The sequence below is a fragment of the Lolium rigidum genome, chromosome 6, assembly GCF_022539505.1.
Source record: "Lolium rigidum isolate FL_2022 chromosome 6, APGP_CSIRO_Lrig_0.1, whole genome shotgun sequence".
NCBI classification, from domain to species: Eukaryota; Viridiplantae; Streptophyta; class Magnoliopsida; order Poales; family Poaceae; genus Lolium; species Lolium rigidum.
In genome coordinates, this window is record NC_061513.1 from 347,500,741 (window position 1) to 347,526,519 (window position 25,779).

The window sequence follows — 25,779 nt, forward strand, 5'->3', positions numbered from 1 at the left end:
CATTCACATTTTCCCTAATAGGATCTAGGAATTCCTTGTACTCTTTCTGAATTGTAAAAGCCTTGTCACTGCCAGATCTTGCCAGAGAGGTGAGGAACTGCTTGTAAGAGTCAGCTGCCTTCTGAGAGGAAGAACCTTCACCAGACTGAGATGGAATGGATGCCAGAGCATCAACCACCTCCTTGTGCACATCAGTGAGAGAGGCAGGGCTAGCAGTGGCACACGAAGAGGGATTCTCATCAGGGTAGCAAGTGAGCTCCCTTTCAAAAAGTTTCCTTTTGCCTGTATCTTTCCTAAGAACTTGAGAAGCTTGCATAGATGATTGTCTGTGTGACCCTGTATGAGTTCCAGAAACTTTTGGAGGGGCTGATTGGGAACCAGCATCTGAATTTTGCAGACCCATTCTCTGTCTTTTAGGGGTGCCTTGATCACCCTCAGTGTTTTGGACATCAGTATGAACAGCTAGTCTGTTACCAGTGTTAGTAGATGGATCAAATAGCTCTCTGGAATATTGAAATTCATAGAAACCTTTCTTGATCTCACCAATCCTGGAATTGGGAACCAGAGATAAGTCCTGGATGCCAATCTTGACTCTCACATAAGCAAAGTGCCTGAGGTAATTCTTGTCAAGAGCTAGAGGCTTGCCAACAAGGCTGGCAGCATAATAAGCTGTGGACTTGTTTCTGAACTTCATAGGGATCCCTTTTATTCTCGAACCAAGCTTCTTGCATAACAGAAATAGGTTCAATATCACCAGCCCACTTCTCCAGACTGATAATAGCACCAGGGACAGTTCTCATGAACAATTTCCTAAAATGGGCAAGTTCTTCAATTGCTTTTGCTGAAGGAAATCGAGCCCTGAACTCTGTGGCCGAAACTTCCTTAGCAAAAAAACGCCAATTAATCTTCATCGATTCTGCCCAGGCATTGAATTCATGCTCTATGTTTCTGCAATTCACCTCACCTTTTTCAACTGTAATGTGAGCATAATTGAGCTGTTCAACCGGATAATTATCATCTTCAGGAACAGGAATGGAGTAGAACCCAGAGCCAAATTCCTCACTCCCGAAGAAAGGGGCATTGTATTCCCATGGATCACGCTCTTGACAAATGGAAATGTGATGATCTCCTCCGCAGACAAAGCATGCAAGATTTCTAATAGGAATATCAGGCCTTCTACTTGCAGATGGCAAGGATGCAGGAACTGGTGGTGGTACAGAGGACCCCACCGGCTCCGGCAGAGAGACAAGAGATTGAGAGCTGTCCGCGACCATAGCAGATCTATGCTGAGATTGATTTTGAGAGCCAGCTCCTAACGCATCTACAGCAACAGTATTAGATGATGGCAAGGAAGGGGCTACAGGACTTACATCAGCAGATCTGGCGGGGTTGGGGTTGGAGGAAGCTCCAGGAACCATCTCGGAACGATGCGCCCATCTATCACGAGCACGTTGATCATCGTCCTTGCGAGATCTTTCAGCCAGAGCACGTTCACGCGCGACACGCTCTGAGATGCGAGTCGCCTCACGTTGATGCTCATCGTCGAGGCGACGACGCTCATCAGATCTTCTGCGTTCCTCGAAGCGGAGACGCTCTTGATCCGCCTGTCGCCGCTCTTCATCACGACGCCATTCTTCATCACGGTGGCGCTCCTCTTCCCACCGGTGTTGTTCGTCTCTTCTATCAGCCTCAGATCCAACTCGAGGACGATAGCCGAAATAGTTGTTTCTTCTCGGAGGAGATCTGCGCGGCCCTCTGAATCGCCGATCCATCCGCGGAAGAGCGGTGATCTGAGCGTAGGATCTGTTGTCGCCGGCGACCGTTCCAGACCAGCGGCGGAGAGGCGGTGGATGGGCGAGGTCAGATCTGGGGGAAGGAGGCGATGCAACAAAGACAACTGCTCCAGTGCCAACTGAACTAGGGTTAACACGGACCCTCTCCGCATCACGGTGAAAAGTCGACCCACCTTGAACAGTGTTGGGCTGAGGCCCAACAGAAGTCGCCATTGCCACATCTGAAAAAGCTCCAGATCCATCGCGCGGTGAAATCCGCGAGCAGCTGCGGATCGTGTTTGAGCGAGAGCGTTGGGCTCGACCCAGAAAAACTCGGTCCAACCCACAGCCCAGACTCGGACCAAACAAAATTTGGACGCCACCAAAATCCCGCGCAGATCCGATCGGTATATCTGCAACATTGAAATCAGTTTCAGAGATAAAATTACGATTCAGATCGCAAAATCTGGTCACCAAAGAGTCCCAAATTGCTATCCCCGGGGTTCGAATGATGATCCCATCACGAACAAATCGAAGGATCACAGCTCGCTCGACAATCGGTCGCGAATCATCAGAAGTTTGCGGAGCAGAGAAGGGAGGGAGCGGTTGTTGCTGTCGGAGAGGGGAAGCAGCGGAGATGGCTGGGAGGGCAGGGGCGGCGGCGGTGGGCGCCGTGGAGGACGCTGGGAGGGCAGGGGCGGCGGCGGTGGACGCCGTGGAGGACGGCGGCGCTAGGTTACTTGGCGGCGACATCCCTCCCAGGTTCACCCTCTTTTGGAGCTAAACATTAGGCAGGCAGTCATGGGTATGTGTCATTGTAATTTTGTTGAATTTTATCTAGGAGCATTCTAACGCTAGATAGATTGAGAAAGTAACTTAATGTGGAGAATTCTAGTGTATATAGTTTGCTCATTGCTTATGTTGTGTGAAATGTTCTGCTCGGTGCCCCAGCTATGAGGTGTGGTTGATGCATATTTGGCTTCCACTGCTGGATGTGCTCTCCGGGTGGAACCCACAATGCAACATTTTCAGATCAACAGCGTCAGGATCAAACTTTCGAAGATAAGCACAAGCTTGCACTGAGAGATGCATCTTGGATGGAATCTGTACACTTGTTTATGCTTATTACAAATGATATATGGGTGCTGTTTTTTTGTTGAAAGAATGTGGGTGCAAATGGTTAAAACTTGGACGAGTAGTTGACCTGCCAGATTGTTTTCTTAACATATACTTCTGGCATATATTTTCGGTTCTCTTATTTGGAAGGTGTCTCCAATGCATTGGCCTCTTTCATCAGAACTCTGGAACCCAACCACATACATGTCACACTTAGAATTAAAGAGTACCTTCACACAAGATTTAGACGGATAACCTTTGTGTTCGAATGATTGGTTGAAATAATTTTGTTTGAATGATTGGTTCGAAAAAAGAGTGCAAGTTGTGCGCCAATTAGTTAGTTAGTCTGCGAAGCAAAACCTCTGAACCTGCTATGACCTATGAGTGTCCTAGAGGAGGAGCATGCAGTAGAGAAAAGATTCAATGACCATCAGCAGCAGACATGCTACATAGGAAGTGGTAGCAGTTTTAGAAAATCTCCGCATGTACTCTGCTGTATTTTGGACTTCCAGATGACACAACAAACATATATGAAGACCAAATCTGACATTTTAAACGTACAATCCAACTCAGAACAGAAATGCACCAAATATTAATTACGAAGGAAACAGTTACAAACATTAGTACAAGTTTCGGGTTCATTCGGAGCTTTTCAATAATTCCTAGTGATACGTTGCAACAGTATCCAATCCTGGAAGCACGCATGAACCACACCAAGTAGTACTTCCAACAGCTTCACTTTCTCTTCCAAGATATATATTCTTCCAGTGTAGGTCTTCAACAAAGCTAGAAACCTGCATCTTTTACAAAACGTTTGAGACCTCAAAACACCAATATGTGCCTTATTGACTAGAATAAAACATGATATCATCATTCTGAAATACAAATCTAAATGCTGTTAAATATCTCTCTTACATCTCAGTATTTTTGAGCATCACCTTCAGACCTTAAAATCCATTCTAAACTAGAAAAATCAAAACATTTTCCTTTATCTGATATATAGAAGGGAGCTCTCTTTAACCCCCGGTCCCAAACAAATGCCATAGTAGGTTCACTAGTGCCACTTTATGATCAAATTAAAACCAATCAAGCAACCTATCAACTCTTTCATATACATGGAAATGCTAATTAACTAAGGTGGAGTGGCAGGTTAGATAAAAGACAGGAAGAGATCATGAAACATGACCAAATCACAATTCCCCAAAGGTTCTCCTTTTCCAAAATCTCCATTCCTTAAGAAAAGGATATCTAAGCTAGCATTCTGCAAAATCTACCAAAGGGACCGCAAAAAAGGTGCCTTCGCCAAATACAGCATATAATACACATGTAGTGTAGGTAACCAAGACAGTGTTTACAAGATCTTGCTAATTTGTGTGGAACAGTATGTATATGGTATACCTTAGCTGTGTTTCGAGGTGCTTTGCACTGCCAGGTGGAGATCTCCAGCGCAGATGTGGCGGTGGATTGCCGGGACGATGTCGGCGTGGGGGTTCAGAGTGGGCTGTGGGAGAGCCTGAGTGGTGCCAGTTCAGTGCACCTGCCGAGAGGTGATAGATCGTGGACGAGGCGAGCGACCTCCCGGAGGACGCGGGCGAGCTCGTGCCTCTTGGACGAGCAGACGAGGTGGTCGAGCTCCTTGATGAAGCGGGTGAGGCGGGCGCAGTGCAGGAATGGAGTGCGAAGCGCAGGTCTTATTCGGGTGCGCGTCCTATATGGCTCGCGTGCAGGCACGGGCGGTACGCGCACCTGGAGGTAGCTCAGCCACCAGGCATGTGCATGTCCTCCAGCCGTCGCACGGCGTCCAGTTCGTGTGCATCAGCCGCGCCACGCTAACGGGCAGCAGAACCCTGTGCGGCCGCTCCACCTTCTTGGTGCCGCTGTCGGATGCCTCGAAGTCGTTCTTCTTCTTTCCCATGGTGTTGTCGCGGCGGTGGTGGGAGTGGAGGTGTAGGCGATGTCCGATCAACTTTTAAGGTCGGCCCGCGTGGGAAACAATGCCATTGAAGGCAGCACAGAAGCCCAGCCGCCGCTCGCCAGTGCGCGCGCAGAAGAGGCAGCTGCGACATTGATGGTGAAGGTTGCGGCGCAGACGCGGAAGCGATGCCCATGATACAGGCTCGTTGCCAGGCGGGCCTGGTGGAAAGCGAGCGGTCATTTGGGGCGTCCGTGTAGCGTCCGCCGCGACGCATCCCAAGCGCAAATATGCGCCGGGGTTGTCTCGGTGCGAACGGCCCGGTCACTTTGCGTCGCCCCGCTGGAGCGTGTCTAGATGCATTTTCGGCGGGCGGACGCAAATGGTCACTCATCGTCTGTTTGCGTCGCCCCGTTGGAGATGCCCTAAGAGATGGGGCAGGAAAGTCCACTCCTCCCCTTCTGCATCTCTCGCCTGTATTCTGCCCAACCGCTCGCTATGACTGCGCGTTCGAGGAGGACGACGACGGCGTGCGCGGCGGGTTGGCAGCGGTGTCGCGGCAGCCTGCAGGTGCAGGCCAATGTGGCACTGTTTACATGGGCTAATTGATCTTGAGCTAAAGGTGATAGTTGTTCAGGTGAGTAATGATAAATTGTGGCACTTAAAAGTGCCCCAAAAGGTATACATCTATTGGGGCATTAGAAAAAATGCCCTAGTAGATATACACATATTGGGGCATTTGAGAAGTGCCCCAATAGGTATACAATTAGGGGCACTTTCGAAAAGTGCCACTAATTGACTACTATTAACCGCACTTTGACAAGTGCCACTAGTAGAAGTGCCCCTAATTCTATGACGTGGTGTAGTGAGTACTCGGTAGTAGTCACAAGTACTGCCCAATCACCATAACACAGCTCAAATAACAAAGGTGATTTTTTTCCCTTTTGGTCTTTTTGTGAATCCTTCTTTCCCCAAAATAAATCTAGATGAATTTCGTACTCTATTGAAAAATCCAAAAGACTGATTCCATTAAGGACTCAATTGAAAAGCCCAAAAGACTGATTCCATTAAGGAACACCGCCGAACTACCCATTTTCCACTAAAGAAACATGGTGGAAGATGTTGAGAACCTACAGTTTTGTGCTTGTGCAGGGCCCGGCACAGTAACTTGGAATGAGTGGCCGTCAACGCTCTGTGGTTACCCGTGTTTGCTGAGAAACAGAAAATTAGAGAACGAAAACATGGCATTTACACTCCTTGGTTCTTCCGTAATCGTGGCGGAATACTCAGAAAGCTTCTCAAATCACCCTGGAGTGTCTGTTCAGTTGTTATCCGTGTGTACTACGAAATATGAAAGAGCGGAACACTTCTAAAATTATGAAGGAAAGGACTGGCTCATTGCCTTGTAAAGCATTTTTACGGATCTTAAAAAAATTGAAACCGAGGGAAAGCATTTTGGGCAAATGGCGCAAACTGTACCTTAATGTGTTGCTTCTGGGTCTTTTGACTTGCTGTTTTATTGGTTCAGCATAGGTCTTCTATGTTACTGTACCAATACAAAAGGCAGATGTTAGGTCTGAAAGTTTTCAACTAGATGCAAGACCTTAGAATTTTTGGCGAAGGCTAAAAAGCTGCTGTCTTGATGCCAGATTGGAAATATTTCAACTTACACTGGCACGGCCTTGTTGAAAGGGTATTTTCCCTCTTATGTGGTTTTGGTATTGATGACAATGTCGTGTGTGATCTAACTGTGCATATGTCAGAAAGCTGCGTGGTTGAGATGTGAAAAAAGGTCGAAGGAAAAAGATGTGTTCTGAGAGCCACATCCTGACTGAATCTTGCTGAGCGGTAGTACCGTTTCCGGCGGCAGTACCGCTCGTCCTCCAGGTACCGCTCCCAGTACCGCGTTGGTGCCGCTCGAGGTTCTGCGCGCTCTGGATTCTGAGCGGTAGCGCAGCGGTAGTGGAGCGGTAGTACCGGATTCAATAGGCGGCACTACCGCTTGCAACCGCGGTAGTACTGCTCCAATTCTTTTAATGCATGATTCAACGAAGTCCACTACAGGAAATGTCAGTCAAGCGGTACTACCGCTAGCAAGAACGGTACTACCGCTCTGAGGATTTTGCAACGGCTACATCATATGGAAGGGGTATAAAGACCCCTTCTTCTTCCTTGGAAGGTGGCTCATCCTCCTCAAGAACACCATACATAGTTGAGCCACTACTTTCACTTGATCTCCCTCAAACACCTAAAGCTTTTGATCTTTGGAGAATCGAAGGAGAAGACCCCGATCTACTACTTCATCAAAGTGATTTGCATTTCCCCCTCATTCACTTGAGGGCTCTTGTGCTAGTGTTTTTCTTGTAAACCCTAGTTGTTCTTTACTCTTGATAACTTGTCTTTTTGAGGTGATCTCGAAGCTAAGCTTTGTGTACAGCTTCGTGGTTGCATCTTGGGAGCCTCTAATTCGGTTGTGGATGCGTGCCCCAAGCTTGGTGTAATTGTGTCGGTTGCGACTTAAGGCAACCGCTTAATGGAGCATGAGCTAGGCCTTCGTGACGGTGCTCCCCGAAGAATGTGGTGAGGCCTTTGTGTCGTTGGTAGACCTTCGTGGCACCACACCCCTCCAACGTAGACGTACTTCCCTTTACAAGGAGGAACTACATGAATCATACCCTTGTGTCTCTGCCGTGCTTCACCTTGGTTACTTCTATCACTTACAGCACTTTACTACTTGCATCTTGTATTGTGTATTGCTTGCTTGCATCTTGTCATATAGGTAAATTCACATAGTTGCATATCTAGAGAATTTACCTTTGTGTCAAGCCTAAATTGGAAAAACAATTAAAAATTGATTAAGCACCTATTCGACCCCTCCCCCTCTAGGTGCCATACGATCCTTTCACTTGTGCACCTTCGGCGTCAGGGACGATGCACCGCAACTCACATCGAAGGAGGCTAGTCGAAAGCGCGATACACATGATAATCCGGCTAGTGGTTTTGAGACCTGAAGCCCTGGTTTATCGGGATGGACTCGCTGCGACTACGGACTGAACTTGACCGGATTAAACCGCTCCAAGCTCGGTTATCGATTTTAGACAAATTTACGCGAAGTTACCGAAGAACGGAAGTAGGAACAAGGGTTTGAGGGGAAAAAAGTAGATGTATTGATTTTTAACGATTGTTTGCTTAATTTCAATTGACCGTCATCTCTTACATATATATGAGGCGGCTGGATACTCCAAACAACAAATTTGCGTGTCTCAAAGAGACGAGTAATTCTCGCGTTGATCACTTTTCATCTAAGGCCATCTTCATGCATCTTCTGGTTCATCTTTAACTTCAGATCGGAACTATCAGGCAGAATGTTATCTCGATCCTATAAAATCTTTCCAACTCGAAAGGTACGTCAGATCCAGATGGACTCAACATCAAAATTGTACATATTGATGATATGATGTGTTGAGCATTATCTCATCCAGGACTGTCTTGATATGTCTCGAGCCCATCTTCAATTTCAGGTCAGATCCATCAGGCGGAAAATTACTAGGATCTTATCAGGTCTCTGTGGACCACATAGTAAAACGAATCCAGGTAACTTCAAAAAAAGTTGTACCTTTCGAAGATATGAACAACTTTCGTGTTTAGCACTTTTTCAAATAAGGCTATCTTGGGGATATTCCGACTAACTTCTTCATACGATGTCGTCTGAGTATCTCCAACTTCCCTCTAAGCCAAGTTGGTCAAATGTTCAGTCAAATTTGTAACTTAAATCATTTGGCCTTCACCCTACACGAGCCCAACGTGACCGATCCGCCATGGATCCGCTTAAGGACTGGGATTGCCATAGATCCGACTAAGTAACAAGGGTAACCCATATCCGCGAAGCTGACTTGATTGTATGTGCAAAACGCGGAGCGACCCTTTCGCGAACTAGAAAACGCGGAGCTTTGGATATTACGGGCGCGTTCCGGAACACTCAAGCTCTCAGCTCTCCCAGCAGAGCGAGCGGAGCTAGTCTTGGGATAATGACCCTTGATGAGGTCGTTCCTGGGATAATGACTCTTTGCTTTTTAAGGCTCATGAACATTTTTGAAACCTTGCACTCTTTTAATCGTACGAAGATTTTTTGAGTATTGCGAACAACTTTTAAGCCTGGCAAATAATTTGTTTTACGAACATTTTTAAGGGTCTCGAACATTTTCTGAAAATTTGCAAAAAAAATAGTAGTAAAAACTTTTCTGAATCTCGTGAGCAATTTTTAAAATTCTTGCAAACTAGTTTTGAACCGTACGAACATTTTTAGGGCTTGCGAACAATTTTGAAACCTCACAATTGTTTCAATTGTACGAACTTTTCTGAATATCATGAACAATTTAGACAATTATTTAAACGGTACGAACATTTTTAAGGGTCACGGACATTTTTTGAATGAATGAATATTAAAAAACAAAATTAGGAAACAGAAAAACAGTAAAAATAACAAGAAGGATAATATTGTTTAATCATAGTGTATTGCTTGTTACTCTCACATGCACTTACTATTGTTTTATTAAAAAGTATGTTTGCCAGTATTGAATGCATGCATTTATCAAAAGAAATGCTCAACAGTGAGCGTCTGTGAAGAAACCAGAGTGTTTGTCGCGGTTCTGCTAGGGCAACACGGAAACGGTTTTTTTTCAGACAGGAGACGAAAACAGTAAAAGCGAAGGAGCGAGAAGCCGTGAACACGCGAACTGGGCCAAGCCCACAGTAACGACGGACGTACGCGTCATATCGCGAAGCCACGCTCTTAGCGTCAAATAGGGAGACCCGATACGCTCGAATTACAGGAGCACCCGGATTACCGTGGCGGACGGGCTACCTGCCGCAGCCTACTTGGCGGGCAAGTTTGCCGCGGTACCTGCAATCGTATTACTCCCTCCGTGCAGAAATGTAAGACGTCGGCGGTTTCACGGCCAAATTTCGTTACGCTACGTAATCTTTGGACTTTCCCATTTTACCCCTCCGCACTCGCACTGCGCTGTCGCTTCACTCGCTCCTCCCATGGCCACCGACCGCACACAGCGCAGCCGCAGTCGCTCTCCACACGCCGCTGCCAGGCACCCACACGGCGCGCTCTATGCCGCCTGCCGTCCCCGCCCACGCCGCCTCGCTCAATCTCCGCCTCTCCCTAAAGGGCTGGAGGATTCCGTCCGCTCAAGATCGTATTTTTCGTCGGTGCCCCAAGATCTGTGAGCAGTGGTGCCCGATCTGTCGATGCTGGAGGCTGTGGCCACGAGATCCGGCCAACCGCCGGCGCTGGAACTCCTCCACACTTCTCTGCGTCGAGCTACAAAGCCCAGGAGGTGACGAGGTGACGAGGTGGAGGGCGGCATGGTGGTGTGGAGGTAGCCGGGGCCGGGGGATCACGGTCGGCCCCGCCAAGCTCGAGGGCCTGCCGGCCGCCTGGTCCGCGCCCGCCGTCGCCGCCGTCAAGGTCAAGTCACCGCTTCTGCGTCACCGGAGAGCCAAACGACAAACCCGCCCGCGCCGCGCCACCAACTCCTCCGGCCATGTCGGTGGAGACGGAGCGGAGCTCCACGGAGTCCTCCGCCGCCTCGGGGCTCGACTTCGAGGACACCGCGCTCACCCTGCGCCTCCCGGGCTCCGACCCCGACCGCAAGCGCGCATCCACATCCGACCCCGACTGCCCCTCCCCCACCGCCGCCGACTCGCCGCCTTCACCCAAGTATGTTCCTCGCTCCGTCAGAAATCCGCCTTGCTCGTTTTCAGGAGCTGACACCACTCGGTTGGTTAATCTCGCTGTGCAGGGCGCAGGTGGTGACCTGGCGCCGGTGGCGCGCTCTCGCAGATGCTCACTGGGAGGTGCGGCGGACGCGGGGTCACCGCCGTCGTGCCCGTCGGCAGGGACGGCAGGCCCGACCGCGGGGTCTTCTTCTCCATCCTATACGTGAGTGCTCATGCTTCTTGCTTCTAGCTTGATGCAGAAAGCTGCCGTTTTATGCATGATTTCGTACCCATACGATTGCTGCCGATTTCCCAAGAAACAATTTTAACACTGCGTCCAAATTAACTCTCTAGTCTTATGTAAGTTGTTCAATTAAGTTGATCCATGCTCTGTAAACATGCTTAGCCAGTGGTTCCAAATTAATGTTCTAATATCAGTGATAGCGTTGATGAGCTATATTATTACATCGGGTCGGGGTAAGGCCTGGACAGAATTTCTTGTAAATTGCAAGACTGCGACCGTCTTTTCCATCCTACTAGAACGATTCAGGTCAATGCATAGCTTTTGGCCAACTAGCGGTCAGCAATCCAGCATTTCTTTGCCCTTTGAAGGACATACTCCTGATGGAGAATAGCTCCATCTTTTGTATGTCCTGTCATTGCGTCTTGCTGCATTTTACCTGTTTCTGATTTTGTAGCACTGCCAGGTTTCTGACTTTTTATTATTCAGTTCTATCAGGCTGCAATTACTTTTATTCCTTGTTTGTCTCTGCACTTATTTAACTCAATGATTTGCTGTGGGATGCACCTTCCATGGGATGCTATAGTTAGCTACTCCAAGTAACTTTTATCCATGCAAATTTTAATAAATAAAATCAAAATAATAACCAGGGAAAAGATACTGAAAACGTTTGCATCCTGTGGTCAATTTGTGTATTATTACTATGATCATGTTTTGGCGAATACTCCAAGTACAGTAGATTTTATACTCCTTTTCATGGAACTTATTTTTCCCTGAAACTCATTTTCGTTTGGCTGCTCGTTTCGGAACAGTATTCTCTTTAGGGAGAGTAGCTACTCCTGCACGGTAGGAGTGTACCAATACTTGATCCTTAAAAAACATTACAACAATAGTTAACTGAATTAACAAACATTACTCCTTGATTGCTTGGTGTCATTGTCACTAAGAATAACCCTGGCTGAGGTTCCTCAATTATTTCAAGTTTACAATCCGACAACACCAATAAGTAGAAGTAGTTTGTGTAACAACAACAACGAGTACGAGTAGCATGAGCAGTAGTTTGTGTAACAACAACAATACGATAGCATTACGATAATGTACTCCAGTAGCTTGCATTTTCTGGTGTCAATGGTTGAAGATCAATAGGTACAAATTCCAGTAGCGTTCCACTGCTTGCTTGCAACAAATTCAGTTAACAAATTCCTGTAGCTTGCTTCCACTTCTGATGTAGCTACTTGTGCTTGTGCTTGTTTGTTCTTGTGTTGCTTACGCTTTTTGCTTGTGCTTGCTTCTGCTGTAGGTATTTCTTCTTGATCTCCTTCTGCATGATTTCCTTCTTTTCTCTTGCGCTTGCTAGATTGATTGCTTGCTTCTTCTCTTGCTTTCTTTGCTCTTGCTTTCTTTGCTTCTTCTTTTTTTCGAGCTTCTTCTTGCTTTGCTTCTTCTCTTGCTTTTTTTGCTTCTTCTTTTTTTCGAGCTTCTTCTTGCTTTTCTTCTTCTCTTGCTTTCTTTGCTTCTTCTCTTGCTTTTTTTGCTTCTTCTTTTTTTCGAGCTTCTTCTTGCTTTTCTTCTTCTCTTGCTTTCTTCGATTCTTCTCTTGCTTTCTTTGCTTCTTCTTTCTTTCGAGCTTCCTCTTGCTTTTCTTCTTCTCTTACTTTCTTTGCTTCTTCTTTTTTTCGAGCTTCTTCTTGCTTTTCTTCTTCTCTTGCTTTCTTTGCTTCTTCTTTTTTTCGAGCTTCTTCTTGCTTTTCTTCTTCTCTTGCTTTCTTTGCTTCTTCTTTCTTTCGAGCTTCCTCTTGCTTTTCTTCTTCTCTTGCTTGCTTTGCTTCTTCTTTCTTTCGAGCTTCCTCTTGCTTTTCTTCTTCTCTTGCTTTCTTTGCTTCTTCTTTCTTTCGAGCTTCCTCTTGCTTTGCTTCTTCTTTCTTTCGAGCTTCTTGTTGCTTTGCTTCTTCTTCTGCTTGCAGTGCCTTAGCTACTGCCTTTAGGGCATTTTCATAAACTAGAGCGGGACAAGGAATGCTGGTAGGTAGAAGATTTTGTTCTTCTAAGCTTATCTTGCCCAAATGAGGGATTGTATACCCATTGCCTCCACTATTGTTCAATACTTCAGTCATACAAGTTTGAAGAGATACGAAAATTCTATTCAAGGTAGGCGCATCATATGCAGCAAACTCTTCCTGCACATCACGGATGAGGTCGTTTAGTGTTCTAGGGCTTCTGCGGTCTGTTAGGGATTCTATGGAGTTGAAGAACCCTAGATCATTAACATTCAAATCTGGGCTATTCGCTGGCTGCTGCACCAGCCTGATGTCCATTCCAATTTTAGCTACAGCATCTCTGAATTCTTGATCAGTAGGTAGTATGTGTGGCTTGGCGTTATCTTGCTGTACAAAGATAGTCTGTCCAGCATCTTGTGCAGGCCAAGCATCTCGAATGGCTGGCAACACCTTATCTATTAGGAACTCCCTCATAACATCCCTAGTGACTTTGATTGACTTAGTCTCTAGGGTCCCTTTAGGCCGATTATCGCTTTTCCTTTGTGCTGGCAATTGTTTAACAAATGGCCACACACCAATCTTACCGAGAAAAAGTCACATTTTTTGCACTTGTCGAATCTTGGTCTTGCAACTCGTTGTAAGAAACATGACCTTGCCAATGCACTGTTTGCTTGTGACTGCTCTCATAGGCTCCTCCTCTTCTGGTAGCAGGTAATACTTTCTGTTTTTCTTGGTGAGATTAAACCACTTCTCATCTATATGTACATAATTGTGCATACTTTTGAAAATTGGGTTTCCCTTTTTTGTCTTAGTCTCACCAATCATTGAGAGGCAAAATTGGAGTCTCGCCAACATATTAGCTTCTGTTAGTAGTGGCTTCAGAGAGTTTGAGATCCTCTTGATATGCTTTGCTTTAAATCTTGTGAATAATGTACTGGGGCTGACTCCCAACTGCCAAGCTAATGATCTGATAGTTGACCTTTGATTTAGAGGTATACTAGGAACAATGGACAAATCAATATTTTTCGGTTTCCTTCCACACCTTCCTTTCCTTTTGCTAGAAACATCTACTTCCGGACCATCGCCTATTTGCTTCATAGCCAGCCTCCAGATTCTTTGCATTACTTGGATATCCGATTGAAAAAATGCAGCAATATCTTTCTTGTCATTCTTGTCAAACTTTCCACCGTTTTTCATGCAAAGTGAATGCATAGCTACATAGGCAGCATATTTTTGATGGTCAGGGAGGACTTTTCGACGTCGTAGTGCTTGATGACCACCTGGTTCTTCCCCATCCATTTCTACTGCATCTTGCTCTTCATCTAGTGCATCTTCCACTTCATCTAATGCAGCTTCATAGAGATTTTGTTCGTACATTTCTTCATCTGCGTATTAATAACAATAAAAGTAAATTAGTAGGTGCATCATATGCAGCAACAAATTCCAGTAGCTCGTGAATATCTACAATTCGATTACTCCTAATTTGATCAATATCTTTTCGCAGGCAGTGAAACAAGCAGCGATGTTGGACTCGGTTCAGTTCAGAAAGAAGTTGTTTGTGTAGAAGAGGATGATAATGTGCACCGGAGTACCAATTCAGCCATGAGATGCATGGTAATCTGCACTACTCTAAGTTTCTTTACCGGTGATGTCTCATGCAGTCTGTCAGTACAATATTTTATTTGTTATGAACGTGTCACTCTACAGTAGATAAAATGCAGTGTTGTTCCATATTAAGTTAAAGATGCCAGTGAATTGCTAATGTTGTCAGAACATGCACTTCTTGTTTATTTTTCAAGTTGCATCCTCACGCACGGCACAGAAAGAAACAAACAATTCCAGGTTACTTATGCATGTAACTGTTTACTTATGCATGTTTCTGAACAAAAGTGCTTTTATAGAATTGTAGGCATGAATTACACATTGTTTTGCTGTTCTGGGAATCTTTTAAAGTGCTTGTGTGATGCATGATCTAAAGTACAGTAATAAGAAAAGAAAACCAGCTGAGAGAATAATACTGTATGTTCTGGGAATCTTTTCAGGACATGTAGGAGTTCTGGAACTGGTTTGATGATCATAGGCATCAATCTTTAGCTATGCCGATGCTTTTCAAATATACCAGCACCTACATGCCTACATACCCGATCTCGGCTCAATAAAGAACAACTAAGCTAGGTGCTAATTCACCTACCATTGCAACACATACCACTTCATCACGACAAGACAAGCAAATAATCTAACAAATAACCATTGTACAGAATTTCAGAATTGACGGTTTGACACAAACTTCTATATTTATCTCTTCATTTGACACGAGTTATTTATTTATTTAGTTATAATTCTTGAACATGTACATCTATGTATCACAGGGATGTCTTTCACAACATAGCAGTCCAGCTATAGGCATAACAGAGCATTCACAATCACAGGTGATACATCAAGAGCAAGCAGTTATTTATCGCAGAATACACCAAACATTAGTTCCACTGAAGAAGCAGGTGCAAACTTATCTATATTAGTGTTTCTTACTGCCGGACTTTGCCGGTTAGTACTCGAATTTTAATTGTTGATGACAGACTACCAATGCCTGCTTGTATGACTTGAGTTATGCCTTGAATTTCTATGCTAGACTATGGATGGAGCTATGACTGTAGCATAATGGTTCAGATTTAGAATGTGGAAGTCTGCATAATTCTATTATTTGTCTATTTTTATAGAATTGTAGGCATGAGTTACACATGGTTTTGCTGTTCTGGGAATCTTTTAAAGTGCTTGTGTATGATGCATGCTCTAAAGTACAGTAATAAGAAAAGAAAACCAGCTGAGAGCAGATAGCATTGACCATAGATTTCTATGACTTTGTTACTACTCCACTAATAAGAAAAGAAAACCAGCAGATAAGATATCACTTATTTGTGTTGCTTTGAACAGGAAATGCTTTACAAAAAATGCAAATGCAAGTTCATGATTTAAACAACTGCTAGCCTCATAATAAAAGCTTTTGTACGAAGGCAAACAACTGTAACAGTGATTTTGCTTAAACTTTTTTGCTGCTTTGGACAGAAATTGAAGAACAAAGGTAGCGATAACCAATGGGTTCTACCTGCATCCTGGTCTGGAGCATAACCTCCTGTAGGTGGAGTGCAGCTGACTGCTGGAGTACAATTGAGATCCAACAAAGGTGGAGTGCAATTGAGGTCGAACATAATTGCTGCCATGGTGTACTCCATTGATGGCATGCCACTTATCTTGTTTTTTCAGTGATGTTGCAAGGTTGTCCGGCCGGAGCCGAGAGACGAACATGGCGGAGGCGAGCAACAACAATTTGTTAGCGGCAGGAGCCTGGAGCAACTGCAGCGGAGCTGTGCGTGCTGGAGATCGAGGCGATCCTGGTGTCCTGGGCAGCAAGGAAGAGGATCGAGAAGCAGCTCCCAGGTGCTCCTGGGCAGCGAGGAAGAAGATCAAGCGGAGCTGCGCGTTCTGGGGATCCTGGCGACCTGGGTATCGAGGGGACCAAGGGATTGAGGGGGCCAAGGGACCAAGGGACCATACGAGAAGCAGCGCCCAGGTCTGGAGGCCAGGAGGAGCGACCTGGGGAGGGGGAGAAGCAGCGACCTGGGGAGGGGGATCCCTTCTCAGCGAGGGATCGTGGAGGCCTGGGCGCGAGGGCGAAGGGCGATCGACCAAGCGCAAAGGCGGAGGCGGAGGGCGATCGACGAAGGGCGAAGGCGGAGGCGGGGGCGATCGACGGAGGGCGGTCGAGGAAGAGCGACGGCGGAGGCGGAGGGCGGTCGAGGAAGAGCGACGGCGGAGGCGGAGGGCGATCGACGGAGGGCGATCTGGGAAGATACCGATTCAAAATCTGGCAAGGGCAATATTGTCTTTTTACCTGTTTTCACCTGGTCGGAAATATGGTCCCAACGTCTTACATTTCTGCACGGAGGGAGTATATTTGAAGCGCTTCATCAGAGAAGCTCAGAGAACACTCGTCTCCGACAGGATGAAAAAGAACTCCGCCGCCGCCGCAATGGGCAAGAAAGGCAAGTCGCCGGCGGCGCCTCCGGAGGTTGTTCCGGACAGCGCGTACCTCGAGGCGGTGACGCAGAAGAGGATCTCCTTGTTCGAGGCGATCCAGGCCAGGCAGGCCCTCGAGCGCCTCAGCATCGCCGGCGATCCCATCAGGTACTTGAGCTCTCCCCTCTCCACCCCGGGCAGGCGCAGCAATTTTCCCGGCCTACTACCTATACATATTTCTGATTTGGCCCGGGCATCGCATCTCCTTCTCCGCCGACGTCCCGCTACGCTGTCAGCTGCTTTGCTGCCGCTGTCAGCTGCTTTGCTGCCCGCCCTGCATGGCCGCCTCTATCCTTCCTCTGCGCCGCTCGATTGCTGGTGCGATGTTATGCCTGTACTCTACGACTTTGCTTTTCCTAGTACGCTCCACTCAATAACTGGACTAGCTAATTGACTCGGCTTAGGTGCGGCTCCTCCTCTGATCAAGCTAGCTAGCACGTAATTGACTAACTCTATTCATCTTAATTTGTGTCTCAGTTAAATTTATTAAACGATTGTCCACAAATGAAGAGAGTATTATCTTTTTTTTATCCCTTATTACAATTTTTAGTCTTTTGTGATCTTTTATTTGTGTGTTGTTGGATCCAGTTGAAACAATATGTTTATCTTTGAAATTGTAGTAAATATTTGCTATTAGATGAGTTTTTTTAGAATAGTTTTTCTGGGCTAAGTTTTTGGCCCTGGACTTTCTAATCCTGGCTCCGCCACTGGCCGGTAGGACCAGCCACGAGAATCCCCAGCTGACGCCGGCGGCCTGGCTCAAAGCATCAGCGGTGGATGCAGCTACTTAGATCTTCAGGTTCGTGCTGTGTCAGCTGCAGGCCAGTAACAGGAACAGATTTAGACTGCTAATTTGGGGAAACCATGTTCAGAACCCATCTTTTGGGGGAAATTTTGCTGCTTGACTACGATCTCTGGTCCGTTGTCCTGCTGCTGTTGATTAGTTTTGTATCTGTATATACAGTTATCCACCTGCCACGGGTGTCTAGATTAGAAAATTGAGCACATTGGGAAACATGTCATATGTTCAGTGCCATACAGTACAGTTAAGTATATGAGCTAAATGCACACTATATTGCTATTACCTTACATATCAATATGTTGCTTAATAAGAACATGATTGGCATAAGATGGTTTTAGATGTTACAAATGCATATGCAGTTAAGATTATCACTCATATGTTATTAAATGATTGTCCACAGATGAAGAGAGTATTATCTTTTTTTATTCCTTATTACAATTTTTAGTCTTTTGTGATCTTTTATTTGTGTGTTGTTGGATCCAGTTGAAACTATTTGTTTATTTTTGAAATTGCAGTAAATATTTGCTATTAGATGTTTTTTAGAATAGTTTTTCTGACGCCGGCGGCCTGGCTCGAAGCAGCAGCGGAAGATGGATGCATCTACTTAGATCTTCAGGCTCGTGCTGTGTCAGCTGCAGGCCAGTAACAGGAACAGATTTAGACTGCTAATTTGGGGAAACCATGTTCAGAACCCCTCTTTTGGGGGAAATTTTGCTCCTTGACTACGATCTCTGGTCTGTTGTCATGCTGCCGTTGATTAGTTCTGTTATTCACACGTTTTGGGCATTTTTTTCAGTGTTGGGATCAGGATACTGCGAATGCAAATAGAGATGAGTGGCTGACATGATTGATTATGATTGCATTTTTTTTGCATCGGTCTGTTCTAGGAGTAGTATGATTTCCTCATGCTACTCGTAGTTGATATGCCATCATTTCATAATGTTAAAATGGCTTGAACCTTAATAACCTGCGGCTAAACATTTGCAGCCTCAGTAATCTAATGGTTAACCTATTTTGCACCTTCACACAAAATGTTTCAATAGGTTCGAGTCCAAAACAAAACAAAAAAATGGTTAACCAAATCCCATCTTGATTTGCCAGGATAACATTGGTTCTTGATGGCCAAGTCAAGGGAGGCAAGAGGTGGATATCAACGCCAATGGACGTCGCCAAGGAGGTATCGAGCAGGCGAGAAGCAGCTAGCTTTCTGATTGCTCGAGTGAACGGAGCGCTGTGGGATATGGCGAGACCACTGGAAGGCGACTGCGAACTGGAGCTGTTTGGCTTCGACACAAAAGATGGGCGCGACACCTTCTGGCACTCGAGTGCACATATCCTTGGGGAGGCGAGTTCTTCAGTCCTGTCCTGTCAATTACAAGCTTACAGTTCAGTTCTCGGTCCAATATTTTCTGATCGGAGATGTACATACATTTGCAGGCACTTGAGAGGGCATATGGATGCAAGCTCTGTATCGGACCTTGCGTTACAAGAGGGGAGGGCTTCTACTACGACGCCTACTACGGTGATGTGACATTGAATGAGGCGCACTTCGGACTCATTCAAGCACAAGCTCGAAAGGCTGTTGATGTATGTATTCAACTCAATTTATCCTACTTTCGTATTTTTTACTTGTTATTTTGTTGACACGCTGTCTACCAGTATGAGTTGTATCTTAAATCTGAAGAAAATGACATTTACTTAACATAAAACGGAGTTACACTGGAGTTCCACTAAAACTTATATAATTTCAATGTAGATTATATTTCATTTTTTATCATATTTTTCAGAAGTCTTTGCTCATAAACACACATCATCCTACAAAGTGTACAATCAAACTTCCCTAAATACACCGCAAGTTTATGTAAAGTTATTTGGATCCGTAATGACAAAATAGAATTGATAATTGACCATCGATATGTTTTCGTCACATTAATTGTTGCAACTTTTCACTAGTCAGTATAAGAAAATAACTTTCCAAATGGAGGGAGTATAATTGTATTTACAGCATGAAGGATAACAAGTACTATTGATTCTGAAGTTAAAAACACAGTGACGTGATTTATTAAAACTTAAGAGAATTCCTATATTTGTTTTTTAGTATATTGTCACGTAGCATCCGTAACCGTAAACACACTCTAGCAATTAAGAAGTTAAAGTCGGATTTTACTTTAATTTGAGTCTTAAGTTTGTCATGACTCATGACAAGCAATATTCTGATTGGAAATTTGGAGTCTGACATAACTGAAGTGCAAAATGGTCACCTGATGCAGGAAAAGCAGCCATTTGAACGCATTAAGGTCTCCAGGGTGGAAGCTCTTGAAATGTTTGCTGAAAACCAATTCAAGGTTGAAATCATCAAGGAATTGCCCGAGGACTTGGCGATCACAGTGTACAGGTGTGGTGATTTGGTAGACCTCTGTCGTGGCCCGCACATCCCGAATACTTCATTTGTCAAAGCCTTTGCCTGCACCAATGCTTCGTCATCATACTGGAGAGGGAAAGCAGAGCGTGAGAGCCTGCAGAGAGTATATGGAGTTTCTTTTCCTGATTCCAAACGCCTCAAAGATTACAGCGATATGATGGAGGAGGCTCAAAGAAGGGATCATAGGAAACTAGGGCAGAAGCAGGAGCTCTTCATTTTCAATCCAGTCAGTCCTGGATGCTGCTTCTTCCTTCCACATGGTGCTAGAATACTTAACAAGTTGAAGACATTTATGCAGCAGGAGTACTGGGAGAGGGGCTACGAGGAGGTCGTGACCCCAAATGTTTACAACATGAGCCTGTGGGAGACCTCTGGACATGCTGCGAACTACAGGGAGAACATGTTTGTTTTCGAGGTTGACGGGCAGGAGGTTGGTCTGAAGCCAATGAACTGTCCTGGCCACTGCGAGATCTTTCGCCACAGGACTCGTTCGTACAGAGAGCTGCCACTCCGCATGGCGGATTTCGGTGTGCTTCACAGGAACGAGGCTAGTGGTGCACTGACAGGCCTGACACGAGTTAGGAGGTTCGTGCAGGACGACGCTCATATCTTCTGCAGGGAGAGCCAGGTCAAGGATGAGGTTGAGGGTGTCCTGAAGTTCATCGATGATGTTTACAAAATATTTGGGTTTGAATATGAGTTGGAGTTATCCACAAGGCCAGAAAACTATTTAGGTGATGTTGAAACCTGGAACAGAGCGGAGCATCAGCTGAAAGAAGCCCTGACGGCGTCTGGGAAGCCATGGAAGGTTAATGAAGGGGATGGCGCTTTCTATGGCCCGAAAATTGATATCGGCGTGTTCGATGCCCTCAAAAGGAAGTTCCAGTGTGCGACTCTGCAGCTGGATTTTCAGTTGCCCATCAACTTCAAGCTGACCTATGCCCCCGAAGAGCAAGGCAAGCTCGAGAGGCCCGTTATGATCCACAGGGCGATCCTTGGATCTTTTGAGAGGATGGTCGCCATTCTATTGGAGCATTACGGTGGTAAATGGCCACTGTGGCTGAGTCCTCGCCAAGCTATTGTCTGCCCTACCGCCCCTAAACCAGAATCTGGGTATAACAAGGAGGCTATACTGGAGTATGCAAAGGAGGTTCGTGGTAAGATGCACAAAGCTGGGTTCTATGTTGACGTCGACATGACTGACGAAACATTCAACAAGAAGGTGGCGCTGGCTCAGGCAGCCCAGTACAACTATATTCTTGCCGTGGGCCCAACAGAGGTGAATTCTGGGGAGGTCACCATTAGGGTGAGAGACAAAAAGGATCAAGCACTATCTACAGTTAGCGTTGATGACGCCATCAGGCGTTTTAGGGAAGAAGTGGCAGCATTCCAATGATATTTTTAGTTCGCATTTCCCTTCTTTTTTCATTTCCTATTTATATTAAGCTTAGTGAACAAGTGTTTCTGGTGTTAGTGTAATGACAAGAGTGGATGTTATGTGTGGAAGTTATCCCTGTCCTGAATTTGTCATTTTAAATGTTCAGTGAGTGCCTAGAATGTCAGTTAATTGTGAAATTCGTGCAGCATATATTGTTTATGACACATAAATTCTCTCACAATTCTGGCATTCATGCATGTTGTGCCAATCGAAAGAACTGAACGTGAACCAGCAGGGGGCCTGCACCTCGCCTCAACTTGCTTGCATGTATCAATTCTTTGAAGGATCGTTCACTTGTTTGAGAACTTAATGTCAGCAACGCGATAGTAACTTTGGTGATCTAATACACTTAAAATGTAGTTGCAGAGATCAAATTTCGTTGATCCATTGTGGTTAGTACTCTATAAATAGAAACATCTGCAGCGAAGGTAACTTTGGGAGCATATTTGACAATTGACATGGATTAGCAATAAGATGACAGAGAACCACAACGGCTCGAAAACTGACGCAGGTGGTGGCGACGACCCATGTCTGTGGAAAGTTCAGCACCATGGGGGCAATATAATATCTCTGGTATAATCCGTCATTCACCCAAGTAGCCGAGGGCGAGCATCCTTAGCTAATGCAGTAATGCTGATAGGTGGCAGTGATGATCTTGTTCCTTTGACAAAAGAAAACATTCCTAAATGTTGCATGTTCTTTTTTAGTCGAGCTTTCCTAGCAGTATAAACTCTTTATCCCAAGGTTGATTTTTTAAATTAGTCATCATATCTTGAAGCATGCAAGAATAAAGGATTCGCAATATGAAATTCCATTACTAGAACATTTCTAGTTATTACTATGTTCTTATAATAATAAGAAGAATCCATGAAAAGTTAGTGAAGGGTTAGAAACACTAAAGTACATAAAGGATTAGCAATGGAGAATCTAAGACATTAGAGATTTTTTCACATAAAAGAAATTTGTGGAAATTATCAAGTAGTACTTTCTTCAGATTTGTGGAAATTATCAAGTAGTACTTTCTTCAGATTTGTGGAAATTATCAAGTAGTACTTTCTTTAGATTCCGATCCAGAGTATATTCTTATTCACTTGTTAAAGAAATGGCTATAAAGTTTGTCTAGGATACAATGGTGAAGATCGCTCCTTGCAAAAAAAAAAAAGTTGTGCATTAGTGCATACATGATACATGTTCCTAGTTCTTCTATGGCTCATGCCAATTCTGCCACATAAATCCTGCCAATTCTGTCATTCATGCATGTTGTGCGAACTCATCGTAAACCAGGCTAACCAGCAGTTTAGCAAGAAACAGGTTGTCCGCATGTCTCAATTTGCTTGCCTTTCTCAGTTCCTTGAAGGATCGTTCACTTTTTTGTCAGCTTCATGTCAATAGGTCCATAGTAACTTTGGTGAACTAATACAGTTAAAATCTAGTTGAAGAGATCAAATTTCGTTGATCCATTGTGATTAGTACTGTATGACTAGAAACAAAGTGCAGCAGAAAAGAAAAGAGAACTTGACAACGCTCAGAACTGACGAGTTCACAGTTAGTCAGTTACGATGCCGATCTGGATACGCAATCGACGTGGATCAGCAACGAGATGGCATACTGCAGACACCAGTAGCTCGAAAACTGCCGCAGATGGTGGCGAGGTCATCCAACTGTGGGAAAGGCAGCCAATGTCCACCAGTCGTGAGATAGGAGCATACTCAACCTCCGAACAACCCTTAGCCAAAGACACAAAAAACTCCCCTCCACTTGCATTTTTCGATAAAGAAAATATATTAATATCACGAAGATACTAATTATACGACATGATCGAATTAACAATAGAAGGCAAAGTTTATGATTGCTTCCTTTTCGTGCGGTTAGAGAACTCTAACAGAACCTGTAAAACGGGCTGAAACCGAAAAAGTTCGACGACTATATGGTTCAGGCTGAAAGTGGGCTATAATGGAGCCCAAACTCACGACCTAGCCTGTAAAACGAGTTCGAGGGCGCAAAAAACTCGGCGGCCACCCCGTATTAAAAGGGACCGCGGACCTACTCCCCTCCACCGGTACAACTCCCTCTGCCGCCGCAAGAACTGCTCCGGTGACAATCCAAGGGCTAATCTGGTAGTTTAGGTCTAAAATTATCAAATGTAATTCGAACTGCCACTTATTTTGGCTAGTTTAATGTAAATTATTGACGAATGTAGCTCGATCGAAATAAAATAGGTTCAATTTAAATAAAATGGGTTCAATTTCGCAAAATTGTCGCATCACGTTCGATTTTCGGCTCGGTGAGTTCGGTTTCTAATCTACGCCGCGACAAAAACCATCTAAACTGACCGAACTCCACCTTTTCGGTTTGGAGATATACTAGCTCTGCTAGAGATGCTTTTAATCTGCATAGATAGATGCGAAGGCACGAGGCAGCAAGGAAACAGAAGACACGACGGGGCTTGGCATTTTTGAATCACACACAAAGGAATCACACACACACACAAAGGACATCGTCGAGGTTGTTATGGCAACGCAGAGATCAAACTTCACAACTTGTAGTTTGGCATGCTGAAGGACGAAGGGGTTCAAGATATTACAATTGTATCCTAAGTATACAAATTATGTGGTATTAGCTAATAGCTACGATCTGACAGCGAGTATTAAACCGCTACCTGAAGTAACAGAAACATAACAAACCAAGCAAAGAATTGACCATGACGACTGGAATTTCAGACTTCATCTTAAGGCAATCATGCTAAATGCACAACAGGTTACTGGACAATCAAAACAGGTCTAGCCACGACAATCATCTGCAGATAGATGAGCACTGCCCCGGACATCTAATTGTCCACTAAATAAATTGCTCATATACAACCGCTGTGGTACTTCATTCATAATGTCATTTATATCAGTTTATGGCACCAACTCCACAGAGTGACAACTGTCAGCATTCCCGTTTACAATACAGGTATAGTTTCAGGTGATCAATCGGTGAGGTGGAAACCAGAAGCTAGAAAGGAGTAATGTTCAGGAAGGCATGCATCCAATTTGATGTTAGTGACTGATTCAACATCCAAATTGTTTGTCCCAGGTCAAATTCAAGTATGAAGTCATTGATTAATTTGTTTTGTTCTGTTAAGATTTGAAGATTTGTTGAGAAGAGAGCTAATACAGAACTTATTATCAGACAATGTAGGATGAACTTGGAATGGAACATGAAAGCTGCCAAATGAAGAATATGCATGCAGCAAATATGATAATTTTACTTTACACATGATGAAAGAAATAGATGCATATGGGAATGAACACTAGGCCAGGATATTTAACAGAAACATCACTGCATAGAGGAACTCTTCTAAATCCAGAAAAAACGACCCAAATAAGCTAGAAATGGCCAACATCGTTCCCATCTATCACTGTCTAGGATCAAGCAACGCTCAGGCAAATGACAACCATGATCGGTTACTTTTTTGTTTTGTCCGTTCAGATTTGAAGTTCTTATGTGAAGCTGCTATGCAACTGGAGTGGAACCAGAATATGCAAAAGCAACCAAAAGAAGGAAAGATTGCATGCAATGCAACATACTTAATATTCCTCCTTGCAATATGATCATTGTTACCACGGGTATAGCTACTGAACATTGGCAGAAACCTCTAAAAGTTACTATGGATACTTATGAAAACAAAAGCCAGGAACCCGCCCATCTCATCATTGTTACCACAGGTATAGCTATTGAACAACCTCTAAAAGTTACTATGGATGTTTATGAAAACATAAGCCAGGACATGATACTCAACAGAATCAGCCCTGTGTAGAGAAACATGAGCCAAATCCATAACAAACAAAACAAAGAAGTGGAAACTTTTTATTTGTAAAAGGTGCTGTGACAAAATGCACAATGCAAGTTCATTGAAAACTAATGCTACATGACATCAGACTACTGGGCAATCAACATAGGCAGCCATCTACTGGGTCACAAATGATTTGCAAGACTAGCACCTAAATAAAGTAAGTACTACAGGTGTAATTCATATTATGCGTGAGGGCATCTAACTCAGGAACGCCAAACAAATTACCTAAATGAGCTGGAACAAATAGCAACCTAAATAGTTCTGAGTTAATTAACGCTACACACTTCCCTTAAATGGTGCAATCGGATTAAAAATGTAAAGACAATCTGAGAGCTAACGTGTGATACAGCTAATAATGAAGTAGCACATACAGAGTCATATGGTAAAATAATAATATTAACCAGATCACAGCAAGGAACAAAAGCACCAGGTAGGTA

The 25,779-nt window shown here is 44.6% G+C and overlaps 1 protein-coding gene and 1 long non-coding RNA gene across 3 annotated transcripts; both read left to right on the forward strand.

Annotated features, from left to right (window-relative positions):
* Positions 1 to 14,263: 14,263 nt before the first annotated feature.
* LOC124666585 lies at positions 14,264 to 16,047 on the forward strand. Of its 2 annotated transcripts, XR_006990937.1 has the most exons (4): positions 14,264 to 14,382; positions 15,138 to 15,266; positions 15,832 to 15,949; positions 16,030 to 16,047. It is a non-coding gene; the product is annotated as an uncharacterized LOC124666585 (long non-coding RNA). The 2 variants fall into 2 exon arrangements; XR_006990936.1 differs by lacking the exon at positions 16,030 to 16,047 and having other exon boundaries at positions 15,832 to 16,001.
* A 22-nt stretch (positions 16,048 to 16,069) lies between these two features.
* LOC124664928 (threonine--tRNA ligase, mitochondrial 1-like) lies at positions 16,070 to 21,596 on the forward strand. The gene is made up of 5 exons (XM_047202343.1): positions 16,070 to 16,336; positions 16,712 to 16,950; positions 18,746 to 18,989; positions 19,082 to 19,231; positions 19,915 to 21,596. Exons 1-5 carry the CDS (start codon positions 16,070 to 16,072, stop codon positions 21,460 to 21,462), a joined length of 2,448 nt encoding a protein of 815 aa, XP_047058299.1. The 3' UTR covers positions 21,463 to 21,596.
* Positions 21,597 to 25,779: the final 4,183 nt, after the last annotated feature.